At 41.0% G+C, this 17,747-nt stretch overlaps 1 protein-coding gene across 6 annotated transcripts in view; it reads right to left on the bottom strand.

Annotated features, from left to right (window-relative positions):
* Positions 1–17,747, bottom strand: part of MBNL2 (muscleblind like splicing regulator 2) — a 155,559-nt gene that overhangs the window by 40,679 nt on the left and 97,133 nt on the right. For all 6 annotated transcript variants that reach the window (XM_019794792.2, XM_019794794.2, XM_019794793.2 and 3 more), the window contains exons 3-5: positions 13,875–14,039; positions 3,679–3,879; positions 654–917 (exon numbers count right to left, since the gene is read on the bottom strand). In XM_019794792.2, the coding sequence (XP_019650351.1) occupies positions 654–917; positions 3,679–3,879; positions 13,875–14,039 (630 nt within the window). The remainder of the gene's footprint in view (positions 1–653; positions 918–3,678; positions 3,880–13,874; positions 14,040–17,747) is intronic.

Here is a 17,747-nt window from a genome sequence, read left to right as displayed (position 1 = left end):
GGAGGAGGGGAGGGGGAGGAGGCTGCCTCAGCTGGTCTCTAAGGGACATTACAGTGACTCAGGGACTCCAGGCTGGGTTACAGCCCCCCCCCCTTTTCTTTAAAACACCAGTCAGTACAGCTCCATTTTCATCTGTCTCATGACTTGGTGCTCCGTACACAATGTACACAATTTCATTTAGGGGGAGAATGTTTGAAGGAAAGGGGGAAACGGGAGTGGGGAAGCGCCAGTCGCCCATGGTCACCTGTTGCTGGCCTCTGGGCTCCGGGCTCAGTGGCAGCGCTCAATTTCCCTCGCCGTAGCTCTGGGGCCCCCCATCCCGGTGGCCCCAGGCCCGGCGCCCGCCCGCAAGAGGAGGAGCCCCGGACAGCAGCCCTGGGGCCGGGCTCGCAGCAGGGGCAGGGTGCTGGTGGCTCGCCGGGGTGCCCTGCGCCTGAGGGATTTACTTATTGCGCTGAGGAAGGGAAGGAGGGGGAAACAAAACGAAACGAAACGGGGAGAACAACAACAGAACTTAGGCAGCGGAGCAGCAGGAATGGCAGCCTTCCCTAGTTCCCAACTGTGGGGGGCGGGGGGGAGCGGCGGAATCCCGCGGGCGCCCCGCAGCTCCCCGCCCGGCGGAGGAAGGTGCGCGGTGGGCGCGCCCCACTTACCATGACTGTGGCCGCGGCCGCGGCGGCCTGGGCGGCCACCGCTGCTTGGTTGGCTTGGTGCTGCGCAGCTTTGATTTTGGCCTGCAAGTGTGCAGGAGGGTGAAAATATTTGCATTTCTCCCTCATGCAACGCCCCTTTATGTAATCCATACAAACGGTTACAGTGTTGTCGTTTGTGTCGATCATGGTGCTGTCTGCGGGGTGTGCAAAGCGGCAGTCGGTCTCCCCCCGGGCACAGTTTCCTCGCTGGAACTCCCTGCATACCTAGGACATGGGGAACAAGAGCGGACGCTGCGGAGGGAAGCCCCGAGGCCGCCCCCGGCGACCACCTCCGCCAGCGCAGCCATTTATGTTAATTTTTTTTTTTTTTTTTACAAAGGAATAAATGCTTTCCCTTTCTTTTAATGGTGGCTTTTGTGCCATTTCGACAAAAATTTGATTGTCCAGAACTCAACCAGAGTCCCTGACAAACTAATGTGAGTTTTGCTTCGCCCTCTTTTTTGAAGTGAGACTCTGTATTGAGAAAGTAAGTCAAAAGTCTGCAGTTGGGCTAAAATCGCGAAAATCAACAAAGCCTCCATTTCTCTCTGGGTAGTGTGCCTATCTCTGTATCTACTTTATATATAATAATTAGGACACAATATATGTGTATATGTAACAACGTAATAGTATAGAATTTGGACATCTATATCCATATCCAACACTTCTCCTACCCTGACAACTCTGGGATGCCACAGGTTTTTTGCATGGAGGGATAGTTTCATCACAGACCAAACCCCCAGGGCATAGCTGTACAAGTCCAGAAAGAATTGGGGGAAACAGACTTGTTCCTCCGCGGAGGATGGGAAGTGGGTGGGGTGAATCTGGAAACTCCTGTTTCCCCCTAGGTCTCCCCTGCTCTGCACAGATAACTTACACTTATAATCATAAGTCAGTACTACCATATCTAAGACGTTGAAACTTGCATTTAAGGTCACTTTGTTGTTATTTTTGACAGCAAAGACAAAAAGAAAAGATAAAAAGGAGAGAAATAAGTGGAGGGAAGTAGGAATCGAGTTTGAAGTGCTGATGTGTTGCCGTTGCTTTTTTTCGTCCTTAATCCTTCGTTATCCTGAAGTCTCAAGTAACTAGAATGCTCCATCCTCTAAGAGTTTTGGTGGATCAAAAGTTTACCATGTAAAGAAAGTTTTCTTTAGACTTTCAAGAGTATTCTTAATTCTGTCTTGAATATCAACAACATAAGATGACATGGATAGTAAATAGACATAATACTGATATTTTATAAAATATCATTAGCAGGGCAGAATAAATCATAAAATTATAAGTTATTTTCCCTTTTCGGCTCTAGTTCCAAAGTCAGTATGTTGAAGTGGTGGTTGGCATCTCGACCATCAGTGACGTCATGTGACGGGTCACTGACGCACAGTCAAGCCTTGTGAAAGTCAAAGGTGCTTGCAAAATACAGTTCGCTGACCAGTGGCCAAGAGGGTTTGAAGGGTAAACAGGTAAGTCACAAAATCTCTCCTTCTTTCCTCCTGCTTTGGATATAAGCCAGTATTCCATCTTTAGTTCATAAAATGTACAAAATAAAAATTACTCATGTTCCTATCAAGTCTGAGTCAGCCTTGCTCTCTGAATGCAATCTTCTGGTCTGAGACTGCGTCCGAGGTGCAGACAGCCATCAAGCGTTTATCAAGGGTATCTGTGAGGCCGGCTTCGTTCCTGGTTTGAAATGAACTGCAAGCCGCCCTACTACAGTCACTGGAAATTATTTTTCAGTGTCTTTGTCTACTAGTCCTGTAGGGGAGGACAATTTGTTCCCAACTCAGCTGATTTAATTTGTTTTCTAAACCACACACTCAGGAATCAAACACTAAAGCTCCACGGGTCCAGCAGGTGGAGCCCCAAACACTTTTCCAGACCAGGAAAGGTCTGTTCTATCTTCACAGGGGTGGGATAGATCATAACAGCTGTGTTAGGAACTAGTCTTTTCATTTTGGAACCGTAAACTCCAGACTGAAGCTGAAATCCAAGGCAGCACCGTTTTATTGCCCTCAAGATTTATCTGGTAAACATTTTTTTAAATTTTTTTATTGGGTAAATATTTAAACAAATGCACATTGAAAGAACATTCTCCAATGATCTAACATAAAGCACAGTGTACACCCTAATCATACATACATCACCTAACAGCTTTAATGCATAATGGAATTAAAGGAGTTCATTGAAAAATCTATCAGAATCTTTACATACCTGTGTAAAATGCTCTATTAAATATCACAGGATATAGTCGTTAAGATAAATCCTCTAACTCTGAATAAAGAGAATATTGGCTTGACTCATGACTTAAGAATTATATTCTATAAATATATGAACTTGTTTTCTTGAGTTTTATAGAACACTTGAACTTAAGTTAAAGAAAATACCTCAGTTGATACCTAAATTTGCCCAGCTTCTAGTTCCCCTGTTTACCAACAATACAACCAGGGCTGATATTCTGGAACATATCAACATAACCATACTAGTTATTAAAATATTGAAATATGATCATACCAAGTGGTCAACAGTCATAGTTCTACTAACTCCTACCCCTGTCCCCAAGTATCCCCCGTTGCCCTGACTGCTGGGCCTCTGACTTGCCCATTCTCAGGTTTTTCCAGGATTCATCCAAGGTTAATGTCCAGCATCTGGAGACCTTCAGGAGCCATCCCTATGGCCTGCACAGTGACTGATTCATAGTTCCACTGGTTGTTAAATATTGTGCCCCTGAACACACATTCCCCAAGGGTGAATTTTGTTTGTACTAAGCTAATTCTTTTCCTACAGACTAATTTCCTTTATTCGCTGCCTTAAATTGAAACCATAGAATTACGAATGCATGGGTTTTAGATGAATGTGTGTGCACATGTGTGTGCGTGCACATGGCTGTTTTGCAAGACTGAATTAGTATCTTACAAGCGTTCACTTACATAGAAGTACATATCTGCCACAAATGCATCTCAAACCACAAATATAATTGAAGTACCTCCAGTTTGTCAGTCCTGAGAAGTTTCTGAGTTGCAGTTGAGCCCGGGACAGTGACGGGTGGACTTCCAGGAACAATAACAGGTGTGGTGGGTAGAATTTCCGTTGGGACTAACCCAACTCCAGGGGTTACAGGTGCTAAGTAAGGAGCAAAGCTAATCGCCGTATTTGTCCCTATGGCGGGACCTACAGGAAAAGTGGGCTGTTAAAGGAAGACAACACAGGACAAAGATTTCTTTAGAATAAAATTTTAAAAAATCACCCGCAAGTGTCATTTCAGCAAAACTCACTCATCCTAGATAAGACTCCTTGTGTGCATAAATCATTATCTGCGAAAGTTCATTAAATTTCCATTTTGTTTTGCTTAATAAAAATGAAATCCATATAGATCCTGTCTTCCTAAAACCACACAAAAATCCACAGGAAAACATCATAGAAACTGAATTACAGCAAACAGGTTAAACTTTTATTTCTATGAAGGCATTCTCAAGAAAAGAAAATAATAATTCTCCACTGTAATTGCTCATCATTCCAAACACTGAATGTCAGGGAGGAAAACCTATGGAATGCTGACTCAAAATCTTTCATTTCTCCTCCATGGATCTCAAAAAGGAAATGAATAAAGAAAAACCTTGAATAGTGTCTGATTTTCCAGTTGATCGAGTTTGTACATTCTCAAAAAGCAGGGATTATTTGGGGCTGTATTTGCTCGGACAGCATGTTCCCATAGCCCATCACTAGCATGCACGTACCCAACGTTCATAGGCAATGTTCATAGAGACCTACTATTTCATGGTCCAGCTCAACCATGTCTAGATCCAAACTTCCCTTCCTAAAAGGTTGGATGGAAGAGCATGAACTTTTCAATTGGCCAATTTTTCAACTGGCCGTTAAAAGTTGGTTTGGTTTCCTAGGTCAACATCAACACAGCAGTGATAAAGGCATACCCTACCTTATTTAAACTCCTCTATCACTGCACTCCTTGTCCACAGACAAGAAGAAATATACTAAGGGGCTAATGGGATGATTATTTTTAAAATCCCCACCTAAAAATATGCCTCTCAGAAAGGAAATAATATAAGAGAACAAGAAATTTTGCGTCACTCTCCTAGAACCAATGTTAACAATTAAAGATGCTGAGGACTTTTCTGAGAATAAATTTTACACCGAATTGTACCTGAACGCTTTTTGTTGGTTGCTTGCTTTTTTAGTTATTGGATGGCTTTTAACTTCTTTATTTTTAGGACCAGTTTGCAGATAGTTGCAATCACTTGTTAATGGCATTTTCTAATACTGAACCATGCCATTGGTCCTGTCACGATTCTTCGCTATTTATACATTGTGAGTAACATTCTTGTTTTCTATTTATGGCTCTGAATGAGTTGTTGAACATATGGGAAAAATAACAATCTATGTTTATTAAACAAATTTTTTGTTGACAGCAGTAACGGAAAAATATCTCTTACGAATGATCATGTTAGAAAACAGTGAAATATTGATAGTCTGTGCAGGGAGCTCTCAGAGAGTCTGTAAGTCTTTACAGGAGTGGCTGGGGGCCACAGGAGGTGATTCTGATGGTCTGCAAGTGCTGCTATAGCCCTCCCACAAGGGGCTCTTAGATCTTTATGGCTCAGACATAAAATTCACTTTGGGACAGAGTTGCAACATGAGGTCTCAACATGGGAAATAGATGGCAGTTAGGATTTTTTTTTTCCAAAATTTTATGTGTGTATGTTTTCCATTTTCAACCCATTTGAGCCATAATTATAGAAAGTTGTGGCTTTCAGGAACTATAGGTTTTATACATTAGCGCTCTTGAGAGAAAGCCAAGTGATTTAAATGGTATGATTACATAATGCTAGAATTTAAAAAATATCAACCCTGAAAGGTCATAAATCACAACAGATCAGTGATTAAAAAAACAAGCTCTGTCAGAAATGCCTGCAGGGAATTTCTTACATAGAGATATGGACAGACTCAATAGGTCTAGGCAGGGGCCTTGAAATTTGCATTTAAAAAACTTACTACATGATTTGATGTGTGGCCCAGTTTGGGGACCACTGTCATAGATGAAGCGTGAAAGTAAGTATTAAAAGACTATGGACTCTGAGAAACAAACTGAGGGCTTCAGAGGGGAGGGGGTGGGGGAATGAGATAGACAGGTGATGGGTAGTAAGGAAGGCACGTATTGCATAGTGCCCTGGGTGTTATACACAACTAATGAATCATCGAACTTTACATCAAAAACCAGGGATGTACTGTATGGTGATTAACATAATATAATAAAAAATATTATTATAATAAATAAAAAAAATAAAACACTTGTACAAAATGTGTAATTTAACCCAGAGACCAATTATCAAAGTAAACACTGAAAGAAAAGATCCCTCCCCCACACTCCCCGTTTTGACTTTCTGTAGCAGCAAATTCCCAACCCTCCTTCCCGTGGATCATTTGAAACCAGGGTCAGTGGGGTGACATAAACACAGCTTGTCTCTTGACTGTCACTAGGATGTCAGAACCTCAGAACTCATTTCCTGAAACCTTTTCTCCTATCAACAAATCTGTTACGATTAGGAAGATCGTGCTTTCCAAAATGTGAGTTACTTGTTCATCTCATTTAATGATCTAAATTGAATGTTGCAGTTTGTTTTACTAATGATAGCTCTAACACGGCTCGGAGAGAGTATTACTCAAAAACAAAACCACAGATTCTAGACTGAGAGCGATCTAAATTCAAATCCAGAGATGCCGGGCAGTGAGTTAAACTCCCTGGAGTTTAGTTTTCTCAACAGCAGATGGGACAGAAAACCTGAAGCTTAGCGTAAAGAGTTGGGCCAAACCAGGTGTCATTTCTCCCCCACTTCCCATGGTCAGAACTCAGTAAATAACAGCTATCATCGGTAGTGTAAAGTCAGCGTTAATAAAGTTTTTCCCCCGAATGGCCCACTGCTTTTATAACAGGAATATAATCAGCATAGTAATGTGATAATAGAGGTAAAACTCTCAATGATTATTAAATGATAGCAAATGTCTTCTCTTTTTTGAAATACGGGCTGGGAAAATACATTCTTTCATGTGTAGCTGAAAGTTAAAAGTTTATAGGTCTTAGGAAGATAGATTCAATTGGATATTTTCTCTCTCTTTAATACAGAGTGTTTTCCATCGAAGGTGATGAGTGAAAAGTAAAGTTACGGTCATCTTCAGATATGGGCACTCTATTATAATTACTGTTGAGAGTAATACCTTATGCTTCCGAAGGGTTCCCAGTGTTCAAACCGCTCTCACATACATTGTCTTCTTTAACCTTCTCACTATCCGTGAAGGGCAAGCGTGGCCGTGAGAACTTACAGGTGAAAGCAATTTAGAGTATAGACCAAATGGGTTATGCAAGGTCGATGCTGCTGACGAAGAGTCAGGGCAAAGCACCCAGGACTCCTGCCTCCCAGTCGGGGCTATTTCCACTCCTCTGCACTCCCTAGATTTTGTTGGTAACTGCTCCGAACAGTGGTGTGGAGTGACGCTGCCCTGGAAAGTGGATCCCTGGTCCCGGATTCAAGTTGTACTCCCCAGGTAGAGTCCAGGCTTGACACCACGTCCTCGCACCTGAATTCAGTTCTTAGCTGCAGCTAAGAAAAGAGAAGAGCAGCACCCCCAAATGATTCTAGTCCCCGGGGCCACACCAGCTCGTGTCTGGGAGGCTGGGCCCCGTGGTTTCTGCACAAGGCCTGCTGCCAGACTGTCTGACATGGGATCCACTGGGTCCTTGATCATCTCTCAGAACTAGCTGCAGCTGGAGAGGCCAGAAGACGAAGCTATGGCATCTTCTGGACGAAAATGGCTTCTGAAATGCTGGTCATGCTATTTCTAATCTCTGTGTTTCAGTCCACATTCCTGTGCTTCTCTCTTTAGCTCCTTATGCTCTAGTCTTCTTTCTCAGTACCGGTAGATCCAGGTTCAAAGACCTCTCTGTCTCTCCCTCACACACATAGACACACATGCACATTCAGCACGCATTCTTTGATACCTTGTAGTGGCAAGGAAGGATCAGTGCTGAGCAGTAATGACTAAGTGGCCTGAGGCATTTTATGGCTCTGAAATTTAGTCAATTGACTTTTTAAGACAGGAGCGTGAGAGTTCATACATTTAGAAAGCTTTGACTTCAAAGGGTAGGTATTCAACATTCAAACTGAAAGGCTTAAAACATGGCATCCCTTAAGCTTCCTCTCTTTATTTCCAGAAGCTTCTCTGGAAGGCAGAATACTCAATGCAAGACCTTGTCCCTCAGGACTGGGTTGTTTAGGCTCTTAAATCTCTAGCCTACTAAGGTCTACCCACCCCCACTTCTTTATCTTCTTCTGTTTTTAATTGAGGCATAACAGACATGCAACATTACATTAGTTTCAGATGTGTAACGTAATGATCGATATTTGTATATATTGTGAAATGATTCCCACAGTAAGTCATTGACATCCATCACCATATGGACGTACAGAATTTGCCTTCCTTTGATGAGAACATTTAAGATTTACTCTCTTAGCAACTTTCAACTATGCAACACCGTATTCTTAACTGTAGTCCCCATGCTAAATATTACCATCCCCATGAATTACTTTTTTTTAATAACTGGAAAATTGTACCTTATGACCCCCTCTACCCATTTTGCCAGCCCCCTGCCCCTGCCTCTGGCAACCACCAATCTTTCTATCTGTATCTATGAGCTTGATTTTGTTTTGTTTTGTTTTATTCTATGCATACGTGAGATCATATAGTATTTGTTTTTTCTGACTTATTTAATATAATGCCCTTGTGGTCCATTCACATTGTTGCAAATGGCAAGATTTCGTTTTTTTAAATGAATGAATGATATTTCATTGTATATATACACATCTTCTTTATCCATGCATTCACTGACAGAAGCTTGGGTTGTTTCCATAGCTTGGCTATTGTAAATAATGCTGCAGTGAACATAAGGGTGCAGATATCTTCTCAAGTTAGTGTTTTCATTTTTGGGGGATAAATACCCAGAAGTGGACTTGATGGATCATATGGTATTTCTATTTTTAATTTTTTGAGAAACCTCTATACTGTTTTCCACAGTGACTGCACCAATTCCCAATGCATTGGATTTCCTTTTTTCCACATCCTGGCCACACTTGTTACCTCTTTTCTTTTTGATAACACCATTCTAACAGACATGAAGTGGTATCTCTCTCTTTTTTTTTTTTTGAGGCTTATTTATTTGAGAGAGAGAGCATGCGTGTGCGTATGCATGAGTCGGGGGAGGAGCAGAGGGAGAGGATCTTCAAGTAGACTCCCCACTGAGCATGGAGCCCAACGCAGGGCTCCATGTCACGACCCTGACATCATGACCTGAGCCGAAACCAAGAGTCTGACGCTTAACCAGGTGCCGCGACGTGAGGTGATATCTTATAGTCATCTTTATTTGCATTTCCCTGATGATGAGTGATGTTGAGTAGCTTTTCACGACCTATATGCCATCCGTATGTCTTCTTTGGAAAAATGTCTATTCAGATCTTCTGCCCATTTTTTAAATGGGCAGAGGATTTTGTTTGCTTGTTTGCTATTCTGTGTATGAATTCTTACTATATTTTGGATGTTAACCCCTTATCAGATATATGACTTGCAAATATTTTCTTCCATTCCATAGATTGCCTTTTCATTTTGCCGATGGTTTCTTTTGCTGGGCAGAAGCTTTTTAGTTTGAAGCAGTCGCACTTGTTGATTTTTGCTTTTGTTGCCTTTGCTTTTGATATCAAATCCCGAAAATCATCACCAAGACTGATGTCATCACATATGTTTTAAGAAAGGAGTTTAATGGTTTCAGATCTTACACTCGAGTCTTTAATCCATTTTGAGTTAATTTTTGTGTGCATGTCATAAGATAGTGGTCCAGTTTCCTTCTTTTGCATGTAGCTGCCCGGTTTTCTCTGTATTATTCATTGAAGAGACTTTTCCCATTATATATTCTTGGCTCCTTTATTGTAAATTAAATGACTAAATATGAGTGAGTTTGTTTCTGGGCTCTCTATTCTGTTATATTGATCTATTTGTCTGTTTTTATGCCATTACTATACAGTTTTGATTACTATAGCTTTATAATATAGTTTGAAATCAGACAGCATGAGGCCTCCAGCTTTCCTCTTCTTTCTCAAGATTTCTTTCGCTATTCAGGGTCTTTTGTGGTTCCATAAAAATTTTAGGATTATTTGTTCCAGTTCTGTGAAAAATGCCATTGGAATTTTGATAAGAATTATTTGAATCCGTTGATCAGTTTGGGTAGTATGGCTATTTTAATAATATTAATCCTTTCAATCCATGAGCATGGACTATCTTTCTACTTATTTCTCTCTTCTTCAGTTTTTTTCATCGGTATCTTATAATTTTCAGCGTATAGACCTTTTACCTCCTTGGTTAAATTTATTCCTAGGTATTTTATTCTTTTTGATGCAGTTGTAAATGGGATTTTTTTCTTAATTCTTCTAATAGTTCATTATTAGTTTATAGAAAGATGACAAATTTCTGTGTATTGATTTTGTATCCTGCAATATTACTAAACTCACGTGTTAGTGCTAACCACCCACTTCTCTATCTTGCGTGTACACACGAAGGCTGTGTGTTGGGTGGGGATGCAGTGTGCGAGTAAGGAAAGGAAAAGAAGAATTACTTTTATATCCTGTTAGGAACTGGGGAAAGAAAACCTGCCAGGAGGAAAAACTGAAGGGTACTTTTAAAATATGGTGACTTTGAGACAGGAGAGCTGTAAGAGGGAAGAATGATTTGTATTTCCGTTCACTCAATACGGACTTCTTGGCACAGGCACGGAACCAGGCCACTGCATGCACACTTATTGACCTTAAACTGTAATAGGAAAGAACAAGCAAAATTACAATTTATTTTTATGGATGAGCAGAAATGAGAAGGCCTCACTGGTAGTGATGGAGATTGGTGGTGGGTCACAGAGGATGGATTTGGAGTCCTTCTGGATAAGATGAAGTTAATATGTGAAGAACAGTAGGATATTTTCAGCAAGAACAAAGACCATGAGGCAAGCAAGAGCTTTGTGTGTTCACAGAACTGAAAGTTCAGTTTGGTTCCGGTGAATACAGAAAGAGTGGCCCATGATGTGTTGGTGAGCTGGTGGGGACCAGACCACAGATGACTTCCTAGAGCATAGTCATGGTTACATATTTAGGCTTTGTCTCTAATGAAATGGGAGAGCACTGATGGGTTTAAGTAAGGGAGTGATATGATGACTTTATGTGTTACAAATATTTCTCTAATTGCAGTATGCAGAATACACTGGAATAAAGCAAGAGTGGAAATTGATAGATTAGAAAGGAAATATTTGAAAAAAAGATGGATGGAGGCTCAGGTGAGGATTTGGTAAGGTAGAGAAGGAAACAGACTTGAAATGACAGGACTTGCTGATGGCCTGGATGTGAGAGAATCTGCTTAATTTTGGTTTAGAAACTGCTGGTTGCATTTACTGAAATAGAACATTTGGGCTTGAACACGTCAAGTTCCTGTGAGCAATTTAAAGATGAGCCCAGTAGGAAGTTAGATATGCATACTTGGGGCTCTGAGGAGAGGACTGGAAACATATATTGGGGAGTTCTCAGCTTACAGATCATTTACAGCCATGGGAATGGATGAGATGATGAAGGAAATGTCCAGGGCCAGGACCGTCCATGTACAGTAGTCTCCACATATGGTAGAGGAACACAATGGGCAACATCTCCAGCCTTTTCCTGAGGAGGAAGACAGATTAGAGCGGAAGGAGCATTCCACAAAGGAAAGGTTGATTACGTGGGCTGAATATGGCTGGGAGGTCAAATGAACACAATGAGGGCAAAAGAGATCACTGGTTTCGCAATATGGAGGTCACTGGTGAGATAATCAGGGACTAGGTTTAGGATGGATAGAAGTTAGGAGGGAGTGGAAAAAATATCCGTAGTTCTTTAGAGAAGGTTAGCCTAGAAGGAAACCTGAAAATGGAGTGGTACTTGCTACTCTGTGTTCACCAATGCATTTGTCTTAAGCAGTTCCCGCATGTTATTCGTTTCTTGTGGCCGGTCTGACAAATTCCCACAAACTTGGCAACTTATAACAACACAAATTTATCCTTGCATTGTCCTGAAGTCCAGACGTCTGAAATCAGTGTCACCGGGCCCAAATCAAGGTACTGGCACTTTGTGCTCCCTCTGGAGGCTCCAGGGAAGAATCTATTCCTCTTCTCTTCTGTCTTCTGGTGGCTGTTGGCAGTCTCTGGGTTGTGGCCTCACCACCTGTCTCTGCCTCTACGTGCACACTGCCCTTCTCTTCTTCCATAGTGCCAACTCTCCCCCTACCTCTCTCTCATAAGGCTCCTTGTGATTGCATTTAATCCAGAAGCATTGCCATATCTCAAGATGCCCAACTTCCTCATACCTGCAGAGACCTAGTTTCCTTATAAGGTGACATTTACACGTTCCCTGTACTTTTCAGGGCCGTTATTTGGCCTGTTATACTGGCCTAGGTCACTAACTCATTCCTGAGACTCCGAAGTTATTTGTTTGTAGAGTTGATGATTTTTAGGTACATCACACTTCTAACTCCAGGATTTCTTGGGATTTAAAAACTTCTACTGAAATACGTAAATGTACAATTCCTTTTTCATAGATGGATCGAGGTTATTAGCTACTAATTATTATTTGAGACAATACATAAACATAACTTTCAAAAAGAAGTTCAACTAATAGTTAACAATGGGAACGGACTTTTCTTATTAACATTGCCATTGTTAAGTACCGAGGTCAATCTTTATGAATTCTAAATAAATAAGAAGTGAATGATTAAAATGAGTGAGACAGATATATAATGCAATGTTACTATGTTGACCTTGGTGGTTCTAAATTTATTCCTACAGACATTATTTAATATGAATAACTAAATTATTTTAGCTTTAGGTAATTTAATAAAATAATTTATATGAGTACATCAATAGAGAACCATAAATTATACATGTGTGTGGTTTTAAATAGTTCCACTTAAATGCCTATATTTGGCATTAAATATATTCAGAACTCTGTCTATGCTGTCCTCACATCTAGGCTCGCCCCTACTCATCCTTTGGGATATACTTATCCTTTGGGATATACTTATTTGGGACCTCCTCCAAGCAGCATTTCCTGCCTCATTCAAAATCATAATTCCCTGTGCCTTAATGTTACTTTGCCTGTCTCATGACTCTGTCTACTCCCAAAAGGCTGTATCTCATTTACATTGGAACCCCCTGCACCTGGCACTTTTTTTTTTTTTAAACTCTGGGCAGAGCTGGGTCCTGGCTACTTTGTGCCACCATTCTTGAGCAGAAACTTGGAGACAAGCAGAACTGCTAACCATCTGCCTGGGTTCTCTCCCTCTTCCAGCCGTTCCCACCCTCCCCATCTCATCACGCAGACACTCAACAAAGTACATCTCAGGGGTAGCTATCCTTTTTAATTTAGCAGTTTTCAACAACATAGACTTTTCACACAATAAAGACTAATTTTTAAACAATAGTCTTTTGTGTATGTACTTCTTTATAAAAGCAAATTTTGCTCACTTTACTGGCTTTTTTTTTTAAATTAGCTTGTTTTTGACAAATAATTCACCAATGTAAATGAAATCCACTCAAGCCAAATGCACTCCTTTTCCCCAGGGCCTCGTTCCTAAAACAACTTCCAGACCTTTAAGGAAGTACTTTCAAACACTGAAATCAGGGAGAAAACATGACACGAAACATATTCAAAGACTGAACTCCTTTGAGCATTTAATTGTGTGGCCCTGGTCACAGATGCCACACCCTTGGCCAGCCTCCTCTTCACAAAGATCATCACTTCATACTCTAAATGAAGTGGAGAACTTTTTCCATTTTAAGATGGTTCAAATGCGGAGTTTACCAGTGAGCAAGAGTTGCAGGGACACAGATTTCCCAGACACCGCTTAGAAACTGTCATTGCCTACTGTGTCCATACACATTTTTTCCATTTAAATAATTTCAAAAACCCTATTTTCAGCATCCATTTAGCTTCAAAGCTATTTGCTTTAATTGTAGCCAGAGACAAAGTAGAGGGAGGCCATTTTAGGTCAACGTGGCCCTGCCTGTACCAACACTTTAACCATCAAGCCCATCGTCAGATGCGATGTACTCACCACTGGATGAAGTGGGGTTCCTGGAAACATAAATTGCATCTGCTGGGCAAGCATCGCTGCAGCAGTTTTTTGCTGGATCAAATTGTTCCTCCCATTAATTTCTAGTTGAGTTTTTAAATGTGTTGGAGGATGAAGATACTTGCAGTTCTCTCTTGAACAACGGCCCTGTAAAACGAATGTTTGGTTTTAGGACTGTTAGGAGTAGCTGTCATCTATTGTCAACTATCTCACAATTGCTCCATGTATAACAAAGGCAAGGATCCCGTGCGTGCGGGCGTGTGCACTCATGTTGGAACATACAACAGATTTGGAACATACAAGGTGTGAATCTGGCATTAGATGATTATCAACCTTGCTCAAACCGGTTCGGCAGGGGAGCTTCCTGGGATTTTTTGCTGTTGTTCTTTCTAATGGGTTCCAACTCTGCCAACACACTCTAAAGAAATCTGCGTGCTAGGGGTAAAGGCAGACCCTTCTCCTAGGAGGTGTGGAAGGCAACCAGAGGAGCGTTTTTATGGGGACTTATCAAAAGGACTCTTTGAACTTGCTCTATGTTGGTTTGTGCATGCTGGAGTGATGATCAAATATGAATGATTACATGCTGAATTTGCACAATAGGGACAGTAATAAGAACTTCCTGAAATGCATGTTCCAGATTGGCTGAAGATATCCCTAGTTCAATCACTGAAGAAGAGGCAGTGGTCATATAGGAGTAGATATTTCTTGGTAATAGATGCATTAGTGAAAATTCCAGGCATAAACTCAGATAATTACCTGCAGCTAATAAGTTTTTGGTACACCAAAGCTGGTTACCTGATGTCCCTGCCCCACTCCCATGACAGTTGTATCAAATTTAATGTCACAACATGACACAGTGAAGAGTGTTTATGGCTAAATATTTGGCGTTACAGTAGGCACAGCGAAAAAAATTACTTAGGTGACAGGTGTGCATACAATCAGTCCTGAAGAGTAATAGCAAATGTAACGTTCATACTGAATTCCCACATTTTCAAAATTACCAATTGAGCGAATCATGTTGATGTGTGAATTATGCAATTTCTGGAGAAAGAAGAGCAGACTGTGCTAACCAGTGTGAGTATTATCATTCCCTAAAGAATTAGTCTATTTGCAACCAAGAAAAGAGAATATGGGTTTGTTTACCAGACATAAAAATAATTTTAAACGGCAAGCTTGGTGGAACTGGGGAAACAAATTTGTTTGTAGTCATCCTAATTCTAAACATCTGGAGTTCTCACTCCGTGTCCCGCTAATTTCAGCGGCACTTTTGGCGGTGTGGGCTCCCTCTCCAGCATGAACCTTCCCCCGCTGCAGTGGAGAAGGACAGATGTCAGTGGCAGGCTCGGTCCTGGTGGTCTGGGCCCATCAACCGATGCTGTCCCAAGGCTCTACTACTATTATTAGCATTACAGGTCATGTCACCCTCTGCAGGTAGGACACCGGGCAGGTACTGGGGACATCAAAAGGAATCGGCCACATTTGTGTTAATAAAATTCTATAACAATGGTTACAGGTCAGTATGTCTCCTTAGTCTCAAGCTCATATTTTGAATGTGTCCTGCAGCTTCCTATGTGAGCCATCCCAGGTCAGCCACTGGAAGGTCTGTTATAGACACAGGTAAACTGGTACCACGATGAAAAATAATCTAAATCCAAGAGCCCTAAGAATCTTTCTCCTTCTCTCTCCATCTACTTGTCTCTGCAGTTTTGGGGGGGTTAGTTTTTATCCTAACTTTCCTTTGCTCTTTGTTTTGTGATGTCCTCCCTTGACAATTGCTGAGTTTGCTAAGAGCAAACTTCCAAGACACGTGCGTATTGGGTCAGCTCCTACAACACAGGCGTGTGACTGGTCCCTGGATTGGCTGCCTGTCGGCCAAGTATCCAAATACATGCTTATCATCTATGATGGGAGGCGGCTCATGGGATATGAGATGTAGCTACTGACCATCAGCAGGGGTGGGAGAGGATTAAACAGGATGACATTTCTCGTAAAGTATGCACCCCAGACTTCTGACAACCTCAATCCATGCTCTCTTTAGGCACAATCACTTCACCTGGAGGCTGACACCCAGAAAGGCTCAGGTCTACAAGATACCCGTATAGGCCTGTGTGCACAAACATACAGCCAGCCCTAAGGAGGGGATTTGGAAAAGGATTCCATCCAATGGTGATGGAATCTGTGAAATATCCAGACCTCTACCAGTTCGACTCTTCAGTTTTGCTTATTCATATAACTGTCCCCTTGATTCACTAGTCTTTGAACGTAATCCTTTGTAGCTACACATAAAAATTTCGATTAGGCCAGAAAAATATGGTTTTCTTGTAAATGCTATTATCTTTTGATACAATTGGGACACTTAAGGAACTGTATAAACTATTTTCAGCCAAGAGAACATGATTTACAACATTGATAGTAATTTATTGATGGAACCTTCTTTTTCATGAGAATTAATGCAATTTCCTAGTGTTCTTACTTACATACTCAGAGTAAGGCGTGTTATTGATCACCCACATGCCAGACAATCTATACATGGCTATCCCATCTTCCCCGTACAACAGCTATAATGGTACCTATCTTACAAAATAGCAAATGGGCTCAGAAAAAATTAAGGAACCTTTCCGAGGTCATGTAATTGGTAAGTGGTAGAGCTAGATTCTAAATTCATGTCTACCTGACTCAACTACACCACTACACCAAGCTATTTATTAGCAATAGCTAAAATCAGAGAAGATAAAAATTTAGTGCTATCCTTGATAAAATAATATGGTGTATGCATATTATATAATAATAAGGATACATAATACAATTTAAAATATAGTAAAATATATATGAGAATTTGGGAATGGAAAAACATTATTTGCCTGGGTCTATCCCTCTGTAGGGGGGTAGAGAAATGGTTACGCTCACAGGCTCTGGAGGCAGACTCCTGGGCACATAACTTGGTTCTGCTCTTTCCTACCTGTGCAACTTTGAGCAAACTGCTTGAATTTCTTGTGCATCAGTTCTTTTTTATCTATACAGTAAAAACCATGAATTGTGTTTTCTCTAAGGGCTGTTGTGGGATTTAATGAATTAATACACGCACAAAGTTTAGAGGTACATACACCTGGTACATAGTAAGCATTGAGTAAATGTTGTTAATATTACCAGAGAAGGAGAAAATATTTGTATATGATATTTTGTTTACAGGAAGTGCAGATCACAGATTTAGTTGTATTTTGTGGCTTTTCGGTTCTTCCGTAGAACAGAGTTTTCTTTCAAAACATGAAGAAAGCTACTTAATGACATTTATTCAAGTATCTTATATTTAAAATTATTTTCAATTCTCTGGGGTATTTCTGCAAGTATGCATATTTAAAGAAATAGCCCTGGGGTATGTGGGTGGCCCAGCACATGATCTCAAGGTCATGGGATCAAACCCCATGTCAGGCTCCCTACTCAGAGGGGAGTCTGCTTGTTCCTCTCCCCCTGCCCCCCCCACTTTGCTCTTGCTCTCTCACTAATAAATAAGTAAAATCTTAAAAAAATACTAAAAAATAAACAGCCCTGCACCATAGTTTAATCTAGTATTAATATTGGGAAGTGTGTCGCACCATGGATGTTTGAGGCATACTAATTCAAGAACTGGGAAACTCTAGGCAGAGTTTTAGTAAAGGATCCTACAGGACTCTAAAATCCTAAAGGAAAAGCAACTGTCAAAATATAACGAGCTATTTGACACAGTAAACAATTTGTAAGGAAGTCTTTGTGAAGGCGTAAGATTTGTCAGGATACGCATCATCGCACAGAAACTGCTGATTATCATAGCAAGTTGTCATAACCGAAACGGAGAGGGCAGCGTGCAGAAATGTAAAG

The sequence above is a fragment of the Ailuropoda melanoleuca genome, chromosome 7, assembly GCF_002007445.2.
Source record: "Ailuropoda melanoleuca isolate Jingjing chromosome 7, ASM200744v2, whole genome shotgun sequence".
Classification (NCBI taxonomy): domain Eukaryota; kingdom Metazoa; phylum Chordata; class Mammalia; order Carnivora; family Ursidae; genus Ailuropoda; species Ailuropoda melanoleuca.
Note: the sequence above shows the minus strand (reverse complement) of the source record. Positions and strands in the feature narration are given on the sequence as shown.